The sequence below is a fragment of the Aethina tumida genome, chromosome 2 (genome assembly GCF_024364675.1).
Source record: "Aethina tumida isolate Nest 87 chromosome 2, icAetTumi1.1, whole genome shotgun sequence".
NCBI lineage: Eukaryota > Metazoa > Arthropoda > Insecta > Coleoptera > Nitidulidae > Aethina > Aethina tumida.
In genome coordinates, this window is record NC_065436.1 from 5,226,488 (window position 1) to 5,243,953 (window position 17,466).

Below are 17,466 nucleotides of genomic sequence, written 5' to 3' on the forward strand. Positions count from 1 at the left end.
CAGTTTATGTTACAATAAAAGTTAATATTACTTTGAAAAAAATTTGTAGTATATTTTAAACATAATTTAAATAAATTTTAGTATGCAAATTGAAACATATCTTTGACTATCTTAAATATCTGAGAAAATAGCTTAAAAGTAATGGTAATGATAAGGCATTATTTACAAATTTATATTGGAACAAAAATTATTATTACTTTGAAAATAGTTTTAATAAATTTTAAATCTAATTTAAATAAAGATTAGTAAATCAAATTAAAATATATCTTTGATTATCTTTAATATCTGAGAAAGTAGTTTAAAAATAATGGTAATAATAAGATATTATTTTCATATTTATATTACAATAAAAGTTAATATTAATTTAAAAATAGTTTTCAGCATATTTTAAATTTTATTTTAAATAAACATTATTATACAAATTAAAATATATCTTTGATTATCTTTAATATGAGTGAGTGCATCTTAAAGGTAATAGTAATAATAAGATATTATTTTCCAATTTATATTAGAATAAATATTATTATTATATTAAAAATAGTTTCAATATATGTTAAATATAATTTAAATAAACATTTGTATACAAATTAAAAAATTCTTTGATTATCTTTAATATCTGAGAAACTAGTTTAAAAATATTGTAATAATAAGATATTATTTTCTTGTTTATATTACAATAAAAGTTAATATTACTTTGAAAATAGTTTTCAGTATATTTTAAATATATTTTAATTAAACATTATTATACGAATTAAAATATATCTTTGATTATCTTTAATATGTGTGAGACCAGCTTAAAAGCAATGGTAATAGTTAAATATTATTTTCCAGTTTATGTTACAATAAAAGTTAATATTACTTTGAAAAAAATTTGTAGTATATTTTAAACATAATTTAAATAAATTTTAGTATGCAAATTGAAACTTATCTTTGACTATCTTAAATATCTGAGAAAATAGCTTAAAAGTAATGGTAATAATAAGGTATTATTTTCCAGTTTACGTTACAATATAAGTTAGTATTATTTTGAAAATAATTTTCAGTATATTTTAAATATTATTTAAATAAATTTTAGTATGCAAATTAAACCATATCTTTGACTATCTTTAATATCTGAGCTTAAAAGTAATGGTAATGATAAGGTATTATTTACAAATTTATATTCGAACAAAAATTATTATTACTTTAAAAATAGTTTTAATAAATTTTAAATCTAATTTAAATAAAGATTAGTATATCAAATTAAAATATATCTTTGATTATCTTTAAAATCTGTGACACCAGCTTAAAAGTAATGGTAATAATAGGATATTACTATCAAATTTATATCTTTAATATCTGGGAATTTAGCTTTAGAAAGTAATGGTTATGATAATATTATATATTATATTCTAATTTATATATTTTAATAAAAAGTAGTTTCAATATATTTTAATTGTAATTTAAATAAACAGTTGTATACTAACTAAAAGATATCTTTGATTATCTTTAATACATCTGAGTATTTATAATAGAATAATTTTTGGATTATTTGAACTAACTACAAAACATTTAAAAAAAAATCTCATCAAAAACCATGTTTTTATTCAAAACGTTTTAATTATAAAGTAGGATTAAGCCAACTCCGAGGCTAAAACGTTTCTAGAGCCGTTTTCCTTGAAAATTCGTCGGTTGTCGGCGTAATCACGGAATTTAAACAGCCTCCGGGCTTGTGCATAGCTTTAATTTTTTTTTTTCCGCCTGTCTCTAAATATCAACAAGCATTTAATTAAAATCGAACTTCAGACAGGTAATTGCATCTTTGATTAAACGTAAATACTCTCAAAGTTTGTATTGGTTCGTACCGAGAACCAATTAAGAATGGAGTTTTTTTGGGGACGTGCTCAAACACTGAGGGTCAATTTGTAATATTTATTGGGCCAGCGAAAAATGCAACGTTAAATTAGTGCATAACAATTTTGTGTGGTTAATTTGTGTTGTGGATCGTCCTGCACAAGATTTTTGCGACTGTACAAGAAACGTTTTCCAGTCGCAACATGGTTAATTACTGTGGTCGTGAAAGTTTGCCAGTAAAAAGCACTTTTCAAACTTTTCCAGATAAGAACCAGGACGCCGACACGTCTCTTTTCATTTTTGACACCTCTGGCGGTTGAAATTTGGTTTTATATGGCCGGAGCGTACATTCTGGTATCGATAACAATTTGGATAGTTGCCCGGTTTTCGCCTAGGGAGTGGCACGAACCTCGACTGTGCGATGACTGCCTGCTTAAGAAATACGCCGACGAATACGGGTATAAATATCTTACATTTAACGTTGGATGCAACCTTAAATCCCGGTTGAGATGATTTAAAACAAAATCAACGCTCCAGACTCGTGTACCAAAGAGATCGTTGGTTTTAATGTAATATACGTGTAGTTGTTGCACATCTAATATTACGCTTAAAATTTATTTGCTCAAAGTTCGTTTCGGCGAGTTTAAAATTTCCGAGGAGTCTACGGGAGTTTTATTTAAACGTTCAAAGAGCGTACGACAGTTTCTAGTTACAGTAAATGAGGTCATTCAATCATAGTAATCTTTCACGAAGCGAGATATATAAAGTACAGACATGTTCCGAATTGGAAAATGAAATGGCTTTTAGTCAAAAGTGGGCAAAATAATTTTACGTCATGATTACTTGCAAAGTTTTTTTTTTTCCACAATTTTCATGTTGAAATTGATGGAGTTGCAGTATTTTTTTCTTATTGATCAAAAAATACACCTGAGCACTTCAGAGTAGTCAATGATGTTTTAAATCGAACAACAAAAAAAGATATTATAAAACACTACAAATACTTTCATCTATTCTATCAATATATTTTAAAAACTTGATAAATTTTGTTAATATTTTATTCTTCTAATATTTTCTCTTTTTTCCACATATTTTCCCTAGTAAAGATATTTTTGTAAGAAAAATTCTTATATTAAGTAGTTAAAAGTATTATTACAGAAACTTTCACCTGTTTATATCAATATATTTTATAAGCTTCACAAATTTTGTCAATATTTTATTCCTCTAAAATTTTCTCCTTTTCTCACATATTTTTTCTAATAGAGATATCCATGTAAGATAAATTTCCATATTAAGTAGCCAAACTTACAAAATTAGTAACGATCATTACAAAAACTTTCACCTGTTTATATCAATATATTTTATAAGCTTCACAAATTTTGTTAATATTGTATTCCTCTGAAATTTTCTCCTTCCCTCACATATTTTTTTCTAATAGAGATATCCATGTAAGATAAATTTCCATATTAATTAGTCAACTTTACAAAATTAGTAACGATCATTACAAAAACTTTCACCTATTTATATAAATATATTTTATAAACTTCACAAATTTTGTTTATATTATATTCCTCTGAAATTTTTTTCTAATAGAGATATCCATCTAAGATAAATCTCCATATTAAGTAGCCAAACTTACAAAATTAGTAACGTTCATTACAAAAGCTTTCACCTGTTTATATCAATATATTTTATAAGCTTCACAAATTTTATTAATATTATATTCCTCTGATATTTTCTCCTTTCCTCACATATTTTTTTCTAATAGAGATATCCATGTAAGATAAATTTCCATATTAATTAGTCAACTTTACAAAATTAGTAACGATCATTACAAAAACTTTCACCTGTTTATATCAATATATTTTATAAGCTTCACAAATTTTGTTAATATTGTATTCCTCTGAAATTTTATCCTTTCCTTACATATTTTTTCTAATAGAGATATCCTTGAAAGATAAATCTCCATATTAAATAGCCAACTTACAAAATTAGTAACGATCATTACAAAAACTCTCACCTGTTTATATCAATATATTTTATAAGCTTCACAAATTTTGTTAATATTATATTCCTCCGAAATTTTATCCATTCCTCACACATTTTTTCTAATAGAAATATCCTTGAAAGATAAATCTCCATATTAAATAGCCAAACTTACAAAATTAGTAACGATTATTACAAAAACTCTCACCTGTTTATATCAATATATTTTATAAGCTTCACAAATTTTGTTAATATTATATTCCTCTGAAATTTTATCCTTTCCTCACATATTTTTTCTAATAGAGATATCGTTGAAAGATAAATCTCCATATTAAATAGCCAAACTTACAAAATTAGTAACGATCATTGCAAAAACTCTCACCTGTTTATATCAATATATTTTATAAGCTTCACAAATTTTGTTAATATTGTATTCCTCTGAAATTTTCTCCTTTCCTCACATATTTTTTTCTAATAGAGATATCCATGTAAGATAAATTTCCACATTAAGTAGCCAAACTTACAAAATTAGTAACGATCATTACAAAAACTTTCACCTGTTTATATCAATATATTTTATAAGCTTCACAAATTTTGTTAATATTGTATTCCTCTGAAATTTTCTCCTTTCCTCACATATTTTTTTCTAATAGAGATATCCATGTAAGATAAATTTCCATATTAATTAGTCAACTTTACAAAATTAGTAACGATCATTACAAAAACTTTCACCTATTTATATAAATATATTTTATAAACTTCACAAATTTTGTTTATATTATATTCCTCTGAAATTTTTTTCTAATAGAGATATCCATCTAAGATAAATCTCCATATTAAGTAGCCAAACTTACAAAATTAGTAACGTTCATTACAAAAGCTTTCACCTGTTTATATCAATATATTTTATAAGCTTCACAAATTTTATTAATATTATATTCCTCTGAAATTTTCTCCTTTCCTCACATATTTTTTTCTAATAGAGATATCCATGTAAGATAAATTTCCATATTAATTAGTCAACTTTACAAAATTAGTAACGATCATTACAAAAACTTTCACCTATTTATATAAATATATTTTATAAAATTCACAAATTTTGTTTATATTATATTCCTCTGAAATTTTTTTCTAATAGAGATATCCATCTAAGATAAATCTCCATATTAAGTAGCCAAACTTACAAAATTAGTAACGTTCATTACAAAAGCTTTCACCTGTTTATATCAATATATTTTATAAGCTTCACAAATTTTGTTAATATTATATTCCTCTGAAATTTTCTCCTTTCCTCACATATTTTTTTCTAATAAAGATATCCATGTAAGATAAATTTCCATATTAATTAGTCAACTTTACAAAATTAGTAACGATCATTACAAAAACTTTCACCTGTTTATATCAATATATGTTATAAGCTTCACAAATTTTGTTAATATTGTATTCCTCTGAAATTTTATCCTTTCCTTACATATTTTTTCTAATAGAGATATCCTTGAAAGATAAATCTCCATATTAAATAGCCAACTTACAAAATTAGTAACGATCATTACAAAAACTCTCACCTGTTTATATCAATATATTTTATAAGCTTCACAAATTTTGTTAATATTATATTCCTCCGAAATTTTATCCTTTCCTCACACATTTTTTCTAATAGAAATATCCTTGAAAGATAAATCTCCATATTAAATAGCCAAACTTACAAAATTAGTAACGATTATTACAAAAATTCTCACCTGTTTATATCAATATATTTTATAAGCTTCACAAATTTTGTTAATATTGTATTCCTCTGAAATGTTCTCCTTTCCTCACATATTTTTTTCTAATAGAGATATCCATGTAAGATAAATCTCCATATTAAGTAATCAAACTTACAAAATTAGTAACGATCATTACAAAAACTTTCACCTATTTATATCAATATATTTTATAAGTTTCGCAAATTTTGTTAATATTATATTCCTCTGAAATTTTCTCCTTTTCTCACATATTTTTTTCTAATAGAGATATCCATCTAAGATAAATCTCCATATTAAGTAGCCAAACTTACAAAATTAGTAACGTTCATTACAAAAGCTTTCACCTGTTTATATCAATATATTTTATAAGCTTCACAAATTTTGTTAATATTGTATTCCTCTGAAAATTTCTCCTTTCCTCACATATTTTTTTCTAATAGAGATATCCATGTAAGATAAATCTCCATATTAATTAGCGAAACTTACAAAATTAGTAAAGATCATTACAGAAACGTTCGCCTATTTATATCAATATATTTTATAAGCTTCACAAATTTTGTTAATATTGTATTCCTCTGAAATTTTCTCCTTTCCTCACATATTTTTTTCTAATAGAGATATCCATGTAAGATAAATCTCCATATTAAATAGCCAAACTTACAAAATTAGTAACGATCATTGCAAAAACTTTCACCTATTTATATAAATATATTTTATAAACTTCACAAATTTTGTTTATATTATATTCCTCTGAAATTTTTTTCTAATAGAGATATCCATCTAAGATAAATCTCCATATTAATTAGCGAAACTTACAAAATTAGTAAAGATCATTACAGAAACGTTCGCCTATTTATATCAATATATTTTATAAGCTTCACAAATTTTGTTAATATTGTATTCCTCTGAAATTTTCTCCTTCCCTCACATATTTTTTTCTAATAGAGATATCCATGTAAGATAAATCTCCATATTAAGTAATCAAACTTACAAAATTAGTAACGATCATTACAAAAACTTTCACCTATTTATATCAATATATTTTATAAGTTTCGCAAATTTTGTTAATATTATATTCCTCTGAAATTTTCTCCTGTTCTCACATATTTTTTTCTAATAGAGATATCCATCTAAGATAAATCTCCATATTAAGTAGCCAAACTTACAAAATTAGTAACGTTCATTACAAAAGCTTTCACCTGTTTATATCAATATATTTTATAAGCTTCACAAATTTTGTTAATATTATATTCCTCTGAAATTTTATCCTTTCCTCACATATTTTTTTCTGATAAAGATATCCATGTAAGATAAATCTCCAAATTAAGTAGCCAAACTTACAAAATTAGTAACGATCATTACAAAAACTTTCACCTGTTTATATCAATATATTTTATAAGCTTCACAAATTTTGTTAATATTGTATTCCTCTGAAATTTTCTCCTTTCCTCACATATTTTTTTCTAATAGAGATATCCATGTAAGATAAATTTCCATATTAATTAGTCAACTTTACAAAATTAGTAACGATCATTACAAAAACTTTCACCTATTTATATAAATATATTTTATAAACTTCACAAATTTTGTTTATATTATATTCCTCAGAAATTTTTTTCTAATAGAGATATCCATCTAAGATAAATCTCCATATTAAGTAGCCAAACTTACAAAATTAGTAAAGATCATTACAAAAACTTTCACCTGTTTATATCAATATATTTTATAAGCTTCACAAATTTTGTCAATATTTTATTCCTCTAAAATTTTCTCCTTTTCTCACATATTTTTTCTAATAGAGATATCCATGTAAGATAAATTTCCATATTAAGTAGCCAAACTTACAAAATTAGTAACGATCATTACAAAAACTTTCACCTGTTTATATCAATATATTTTATAAGCTTCACAAATTTTGTTAATATTATATTCCTCTGAAATTTTATCCTTTCCTCACATATTTTTTTTCTAATAGAGATATCCATGTAAGATAAATCTCCAAATTAAGTAGCCAAACTTACAAAATTAGTAACGATCATTACAAAAACTTTCACCTGTTTATATCAATATATTTTATAAGCTTCACAAATTTTGTTAATATTGTATTCCTCTGAAATTTTCTCCTTTCCTCACATATTTTTTTCTAATAGAGATATCCATGTAAGATAAATCTCCATATTAATTAGCCAAACTTACAAAATTAGTAAAGATCATTACAGAAACGTTCGCCTATTTATATCAATATATTTTATAAGCTTCACAAATTTTCTTAATATTATATTCTTCTGAAATTTTCTCCTTTTATCACATATTTTTTTCTAGTAAAGATATCCATGTAAGATAAATTTCCATATTAAGTAGCCAACTTTACAAAATTAGTAACGATCATTACAAAAACTTTCACCTATTCATATCAATAAATTTTATAAGGTATACAAATACTGTTAATATTATATTCCTCTGAAATTTGATCCTTTCCTCACATATTTTTTTCTAATAGAGATATCCATGTAAGATAAATTTCCATTTTAAGTAGCCAAACTTACAAAATAAGTAACGATCATTACAAAAACTTTCACCTGCTTTCATCTGTTTATATCAATATATTTTATAAGCTTTACAAATTTTGTTAATATTGTATTCCTCTAAAATTTTCTATTTTTCTCATATACTTTTTGTAGTAAAGATATTCATGTAATATTAATCTATCTATCAATATATTTTTTATATTTTTAAGTTGATAACTTTTGTTATTGTTATTGTATTCCTCTGAAACATTTTACCACATATTTTCTCTCGTAAATATATTCATAAAAGATAAATCAGTATTTAGTAGACAAATTTATAAAATTAGTATCGGTCATTAGATACCTTTATCTATTGTTTTAATGTCTTTAATAAGATAGGTATATTTTCCATAATATTTTATTTCTTTAAAGATTTTTCATCTTTATCAAAAGTTTTCCCTAGAAGACGTATTCAAATAAGATAAATACTTATGTTAAGCAGTTAAAGATATAAACTTGACGACCACCACTATAGATACTATTATCTATTTGTAACAATATTTTTTATAAGCTTGACAGGTTTTCCATAATATTTTATTCCATCGAAGTTTTTTCCCTTTTCGAAAAGTTTTCTCTAGTGGACATATTCAAATAATATAAATCCGTATAGCCTAACTAACCACCACTTCCCCCGCGATATATCATTGAAACTCAAAAAAACACCCGAACCCATTTCACGCGGTCCGTAACGAAACGCCAGAAAAATAATAGCCGACGTGATTTATCCCGCAACTCCCGTTTCAAGATGCGAACCGACGCCCGAGGAGGCCTCGTGCGAGAACTCGTCGGGGGTGTCGAGCTGCGAGGAGTCGGACTGCGGGACCCATGCCCACTGTCAGGGTTGCATCGATTTAGACATCGACGACGCGGACATTATTCATGAGACTTTGGCCCTAGCGGGGCCGGAACACGAACACTGCGGCCGCGAAACCGGCACGCTTGAGGTATTAGAAAACGGATTCACTATCGGGAACAGTTTCTGGTTCACCATCGGGTCCCTGATGCAGCAAGGATCCGATCTCAATCCGAAGGTAAACTGAGGGGATTGGGTTTGATTAAGGAGTACATATTTGGAATGGCACTAACTTAGGAAGCAGCTACAATCTATTATTAACACTGAGATTGGATATGTATAATCGACGTAGATGTTGATTGCTGTTCGCTTCTTGAATAAATCACAGAAGTATAACCTGTTGTATTATAGAATTTCCTCTCTAATATTTGATTTAGCTTACAATTAGGCGTTGTGTACTTTAGTAATTTGGCAACTAAATTGATCATGTGAACAATTTCAATATTGTCAATCCTCCATTGATTTAATTTCCACTTAGTTGCCGGAGATACAATATTCATGCTGAAGGATTTTGTAGAAAAGCTAGTACATCAAAATGTATGTACTCTGGTGTCCAGAGAATTGTCGATTAAATAGATATTAACGAAACAAAATATATTAGATTTCCTAATATACCAACTAAAAAGTACTTTAAACAACAAGATAAACCAAATTTAAAACATAAAATAAAGAAATATATACCAAAAATTGCTGGTTTCTATTTTAAAATTTTGAAAGAAAATGATAAAAGTCGTTTAAATAGATGTTAACAAAATGAAATATGTTACATTTCCTAATATACCAATTAAAAAGTACTTTAAACAACAAGATAAATAAAATTTAAAAAATAAAATAAAGGAATATATACCAAAAACTGTTGGTTTATATTGTAGAATTTTGAAAAGCAACGATAAAAGTCGTTTAAATAGATGTTAACAAAATGAAATTTATTAAATTTCCTAATATACCCATTAAAAAGTACTTTAAACATCAAAATAAACCAAATTTAAAACATAAAATAAAGAAATACATACCAAAAACTGCTGGTTTCTATTGTGAAATTTAAAAAAAAAACGATAAAAGTTGTTTAAATAGATGTTAACAAAATGAAATATGTTAAATTTCTTAATATACCAATTTAAAAGTACTTTAAACAACAAGATAAACCAAATCTAAAATATAAAATAAAGAAATATATACCAAAAACTGTTGGTTTCTATTGTAGAATTTTGAAAGAAAACGATAAAAGTAGTTTAAATAGATGTAAATAAAACAAAATATGTAAAATTTCCTAATATACCAGTTAAAAAGTACTTTAAACAAGATAAATCAAATTTAAAACATAAAATAAAGAAATATATAGCAAAAACCAAATTTAAAATATAAAAGAAAGAATTAGATACCAAAAACTACTGATTTCTATTGTAGAATTTTGAAAGAAAACGATAAAAGTTGTTTAAATAGATGTAAATATATTAAATTTCCTAATATACCAATTAAAAAGTACTTTAAACAACAAGATAAACCAAATTTAAAATATAAAAGAAAGAATTAGATACCAAAAACTACTGATTTCTATTGTAGAATTTTGAAAGAAAACGATAAAAGTCGTTTAAATAGATGTTAATAAAACGAAATATGTTAAATTTCCTAATATACCAATTAAAAAGTACTTTAAACAACAAGATAAACCAAATTTAAAATATAAAAGAAAGAATTAGATACCAAAAACTACGGATTTCCATTGTAGAATTTTGAAAGAAAACGATAAAAGTTGTTTAAATAGATGTTAACAAAACGAAATATATTAAATTTCCTAATATATCAATTAAAAAGTACTTTAAACAACAAGATAAACCAAATTTAAAACAAAACAAAGAAATATACACCAAAAACTGCTGGTTTCTATTGAAGAATTTTGAAAAAAACGATAAAAGTCGTTTAAATCAATGTTAACAAAACGAAATATGTTAAATTTCCTAATATACCAATTTAACAGTACTTTAAACAACAAGATAAACCAAATTTAAAATATAAAAGAAAGTATTATATACAAAAAACTATTGATTTCTACTGTAGAATTTTGAAAGAAAACGATAAAAGTTGTTTAAATAGATGTTAACAAAACGAAATATATTAAATTTCCTAATACATCAATTAAAAAGTACTTTAAACAACAAGATAAACCAAATTGAAAACATAAAACAAACAAATATACACCAAAAACTGCTGGTTTCTATTGTAGAATTTTGGAAAAAACGATAAACGTCGTTTAAATAGATATTAACAAAACAAAATATGTTAAATTTCCAAACATACCAATTAAAAAGTACTTTAAACAACAAGATAAACCAAATTTAAAACATAAAATAAAGAAATATATACCAAAAATACTGGTTTCTATTGCAGAATTTTGAAAAAAACGATAAAAGTTGTTTAAATAGATGTTAACAAAACGAAATACGTTAAATTTCCTAATATACCAATTTAAAAGTACTTTAAACAACAAGATAAACCAAATTTAAAATATAAAAGAAAGAATTATATACCAAAAACTATTGATTTTTATTGTAGAATTTTGAAAAAAGCGATAAAAGTCGTTTAAATAGATGTTAACAAAACAAAATATGTTAAATTTTCTAATATACCAATTAAAAAGTACTTTAAACAACAAGATAAACCAAATTTAAAATATAAAAGAATTAGATACCAAAAACTACTGATTTCTATTGTAGAATTTTGAAAGAAAACGATAAAAGTTGTTTAAATAGATGTAAATATATTAAATTTCCTAATATACGAATTAAAAAGTACTTTAAACAACAAGATAAACCAAATTTAAAACATAAAACAAAGAAATATACACCAAAAACTGCTGGTTTCTATTGAAGAATTTTGAAAAAAACGATAAAAGTCGTTTAAATAAATGTTAACAAAACGAAATATGTTAAATTTCCTAATATGCCAATTTAAAAGTACTTTAAACAACAAGATAAACCAAATTTAAAATATAAAAGAAAGTATTATATACAAAAAACTATTGATTTCTACTGTAGAATTTTGAAATAAAACGATAAAAGTTGTATAAATAGATGTTAACAAAACGAAATATGTAAAATTTCCTAATATACCAATTTAAAAGTACTTTAAACAACAAGATAAACCAAATTTAAAATATAAAAGAAAGAATTATATACCAAAAACTATTGATTTCTATTGTAGAATTTTAAAAACAAACGATAAAAGTCGATTAAATAGATGTAAATAAAACAAAATATGTTAAATTTCCTAATATATCAATTAAAAAGTACTTTAAACAACAAGATAAACCAAATTTAAAACGTAAAATAAAGAAATATATAGCAAAAATTGCTGGTTTCTATTGTAGAATTTTGAAAAAAACGATAAAAGTCGTTTAAATAGATGTTAACAAAACAAAATATGTTAAATTTCCTAATATACCAATTAAAAAGTACTTTAAACAACAAGATAAATCAAATTTAAAATATAAAAGAAAGAATTATATACCAAAAACTATTGATTTCTATTGTAGAATTTTAAAAACAAACGATAAAAGTCGTTTAAATAGATGTAAATAAAACAAAGTATGTTAAATTTCCTAATATACCAATTAAAAAGTACTTTAAACAAGATAAACCAAATTTAAAACGTAAAATAAAGAAATATATATCAAAAACTGTTGGTTTCTATGGTAGAATCCTGAAAATAATGATAAATGTCATTTAATTATACTTTAACAGTTTCCACCACACATGTGGTACCAGCTTCAACCCCCTATATAGTACCAGCTTAGAAAAAACAGTGTAGTGTAATTATTTTTAATAAAATATAAAATATTTTGATTGTATTTAATTAGAATTTCCTAATTAATATTAAAATAGTAATGTATGTATGTTATATTTTTTTAAGGACTAAACATTTTCCTATAATAAATGGTGTGAAAAGGTAAAGCGCAAAGGGTAATATTGATAAAGATATTATTATTCCAAGATGTTGCAGGATTACTTCATAGAAGGTGGATCAAATTGAAAAGGAAGTGACATGACATAAAAATTTTTGATTTCCACAACATTTTATAAAATAATTTTATTACATTTAAATTAGTAAGTTTGAATAAGGACAACAAAGATACAAACATTTAGACCCTTATATTTTATTTGTTGTATGGTTTTGTGGTTGTGACTTTGGAGTCACCTTTGAAACGACATCATATTAGAAGTATTAGAAGTAAATCCACGTGTTAAATAGAAACCACCATTCTAATTAAATGTGTACTTATTCGCCACCAAATTTCTCTTCCACATTGATAATTCCCTTATCTGAATACTTCACTTCATTTTAAACTCCACATAATCCCATTCTTAAGCTGTTAATCTAGAGATTAAACTTCTAAATCAATTTCAGTTTTGAAGCGTTACTTTAATTGTTAGATAGTTAAAACGGTATGCTAATGGGGGTGTAGTAAAAAACGTGATTCATCTAATGCAATCATGCATCTAAACCATATAATCCCGTCGCATAATTTATCATGCTCATGAAACTGATTTTAGAGAATCAAACTTGAATATATAATTTAATCGATACGTTAAATGCATTAAGTTAAACCAACGGCTGTAATGCAATGAATCTCTGTATTAGTGCGTGAAATTTGCTGAAAGTTGACGTCAGAAACTATTTACAAAACATATATGTCATTATTTTCTAATAAATTAATATATAATTTTCTAAAATTGGTGCTCAAAATTTGGGAGCAGTTAGAACACATACAATAATGAAGAAAATCTATTCTTTTTCTTGAAAAATTTAAATTACAAAAATTGTATTTTGTATATTTTTGTAACCTTTAGTCCAATCGTGTTTAAATTTGGTATGTGTTATCCTAAAATACATACCCATAATTTAATGTAATAAACTTTTTCCTTACTGTACAGTGAGGTACTTTCAGGAGGGTTCCCCTCTTTTTCTCGTCCTAATTTCTTAACCACTGAATATTTTTTAAACTTATAAAGCATTTCAGATTCTTTGCATAATTTGGAAGAAAAAAGGTATTCTTAATTAATATCAATTATCACAACGGTTTTTAAGATATTTCAGTATTAATATTTGAAGAAAATTACTGTGAAAATTTAATTTGAAATATCTCAAAAACGGGTGTGATAATCAAAATTAATCAAAGCACCTTTTTTCTTCCAAATTGTGCAAAGAATATAAAAAACTTAAAAGTTTTAAAAAATATTCAGAGAAGTATAAAATAGAAAAGGAGAAAAATAAGTCCTCCCCAGATTCTACGCCACTGTAACAATATGGAATAATTTATCACACTGAATTATAGTAATATATTTTAAGATAATGCATACCAAATTTGAACATAATTGGAGCAAATATTACAAAAATATGAGAAAAAACAATTTTTGAAATTTAAATTTGATGACTGTATTTGTTTCAGGAGAATTTTAGAAGTAACTTTTGAGTTTGTTCAAATTTTGACCACCCACTTTAGAAACACCTTGTATAATATAATTTTTTTAATAATAATAATAATATGTGTATTATTAATTTTTAACAATAGTGGTTGCCTTAAGATCGTAGAAACTTTTAATAAGCATCCCCCATCAAACTATGTGATCTACGAATAAATATTGTTTAATAAAACTTTATTGGAAATAGATAAATTTAATATCATTTATATGAATTTAAAATAATATTTTATTTAATGTTGTATTATCTTTTATGGCAAATATTTAGGACGAAACATAAAACTTTATTTTATAACTTCAACACTCTAAAATCTAAAAGTTTAATAAGAATATAAAGTTTATATGATCAAATTTACTGGTTACACTCACATGGTGTACTTTTATTTAAATAATAAGGGATGATCTAAAGACAGCTTGATTTGATGTACAGATAGTTTTCTATATCATAAAGTTTATACTAAAAGAACATAAAATTTATATTATATAAATATTTTAACATCAAAGTTACACTATTATCCATTTATTCAAAAATTTGTTTCGTTTGTATAATTTAGCCACATAAAATAATGTCTGCCTGAATAAACGTCACAGGATTGTCCTAACTTAATTTGTCTTTCACAAGTTATGTCATTTAAATTGAATATTGTAATTAACCGGAATTATTCGGGAGATAACGTATGCAACATTGCTGAGTGAACAGAATATTTAATTAAAAATACATAGCTTGACTTTATACCTAAAATTAAATTCAACATTGACATTAAATGTAGTTATACAAACATAAATTGTGATATAACAAAATCCCCTTTTAGCAAATAACACGAATAAACTCTTTGATGCATTTCAAAGACGATTTGTATTCAAACGTTGATTTTCGCAGGCAACTTCGACGAGAATTGTGGGCGGTATATGGTGGTTCTTCACGTTGATAATAATCTCCTCGTACACGGCGAATTTGGCCGCGTTCCTGACGGTGGAACGCATGATCACGCCCATCGAGAGTGCCCAGGACCTGGCCGAACAGAACGAGATCGCCTACGGGACCTTGGAAGGCGGCAGCACCATGACCTTCTTTAGGGTTAGTATGACCGTTCACCCCGTTATTCCCCTTGCGAGACCCCTGCATGTGTATGGGCTCGTAGCGGCGCGAATTTGTGGCCTGGAAGGTGTTAAGTTTTACGATTACGGTTTATCGTTTTGAATATTCCGGTTGGAATTTCATAACGGGGTGATGTCGTTGGGGAGTCCGCATTACAACAAGTGAAATGGGGGTTTCGGTTTTCTGGTTTCTTTTCATTGTTTTTTCCGTAATTACTCTTTGTCACATTTATATGCCCATCTAATTTTTATAATCTAAACTAATTTGTACAAGACAAGGTTTAATTTATCAAAGTATTAATGTTAATTGAAACTTAACAACCTTTATGGGTAATTTTTATAGTCCACACTTTTTTAGTTTTCTTTTTCTCAAAATATTGTACTCATTGGCGCATTATGTTTTGAAATATTAAGATTTTCTATTGAAAAATTAATTTTAAAGTTGAAATAATGCTAATTTTTTGAAGTTCAAAAAAATATCGATAACGTAATTTTTCAATTTATTTCGAATTTCTGACTTTTTTTTATTTTTTTACTTATTTAAAAATTGTTTATAATGTAAAAATCAATATTTATTTATATATTTTTTTAAAATATTCTATTTATATAACGAATTTTTGAAAATTTATTTTTTATTTTTTTTCTTATTTAAAAGTTGTTTATAATATTAAAAATCAAAAAATCAATATTCTTTCATATATTTTTTTAAAATGTTCTATTTTTATACGTGATGAAGAACTTGTCTTGATTAATTGAAAAGAAGTCAAAAATTTTTAATTATAATTATCAATAAATAATTAAAAAATTGATTTTTAACAAATTTCCTTGAAATTTTTATGAAAGAAAAATGTATATTGTATGTCTATTTCTTTCATCAGATATAGAATATTTTCATAAAAAAATGTCAATAAAGTAATTTTTCAATTTTTCATGAAATTTAAAAAATACAGATTTTTTAAGTTTTTTTCTTTAAATTTCTATTAAAATATTTAATAATTAAAACTTGTTTTCCGAAACTTCATCAAAAATAGAATATTAAAACGTAATTTATAAATGAAACTTTAGTGAAAAAATAAATTTAAATTTAAAAAATACTGATTTTTTAACCTTTTTTTTTAAATTTTTATTTTTATCACATTCATTAATTGATGCTTCTTGTTTTTTTTTTCAAATTTATAGATATTTCAACATTAATAAGATTTTCAAATATTTGTATAATAATAAAAACTTAAAAATTTTTTTAAATAAACAAGATTGTAAAATACCAAAAATATATGATTTAAAAAACGGAATAGAAATTTAAACTAACCTAACCTAACTTACTTTTTTACAAAGATCATCAAAATTAGAATATTTTGAAAAAAAATATCAAACTCGTAATTTTTCAATTTTTTAAATGAATTCTTAGATAAAAATAATTTTAAATTTAAAAAATACAGATTTTTTGAGGTTTCTTCCTTTACATTTTTATGAACGCATTTATTAAAAATGTTTGTTTTTTGTTTTTTATATTTGTAAATATTTCATCAATTATAAGATTTTATTAATATTTATATAATAACAAAAACAATTCCAAAAATATATGATTATTTTTTCAAAAAGTTCATCAAAAATAGAATATTTAAACAAAAAAAAATTGTCAATAACGTAATTTTTCATTTGTTTATGAAATGAAATCTTAGAGAAAAATATATTTAAATTTTTCTTTAAATTTTTATGAACATAAATAACAAATCATTATTAATTGATGCTTGTTTTTTTTTCAAATTTGTAAATAATTCAACAATAATAAGATTTTCAAATATTCATATAATAACATAAACTTAACAAAAAAAAAAGAAATAAAAACATAACATAACCTAACTTTTTTTCAGAAAATTCATCAAAAATAGAATATTTTCAAAAAAATC

The 17,466-nt window shown here is 24.3% G+C and overlaps 1 protein-coding gene across 1 annotated transcript in view; it reads left to right on the forward strand.

Annotated features, from left to right (window-relative positions):
* LOC109602466 (glutamate receptor ionotropic, kainate 1) overlaps window positions 1-17,466 on the forward strand; it is a 309,420-nt gene that overhangs the window by 286,366 nt on the left and 5,588 nt on the right. The window contains exon 13 of the mRNA XM_049962522.1: window positions 15,339-15,536. Within this exon, the coding sequence (XP_049818479.1) occupies window positions 15,339-15,536 (198 nt within the window). The remainder of the gene's footprint in view (window positions 1-15,338; window positions 15,537-17,466) is intronic.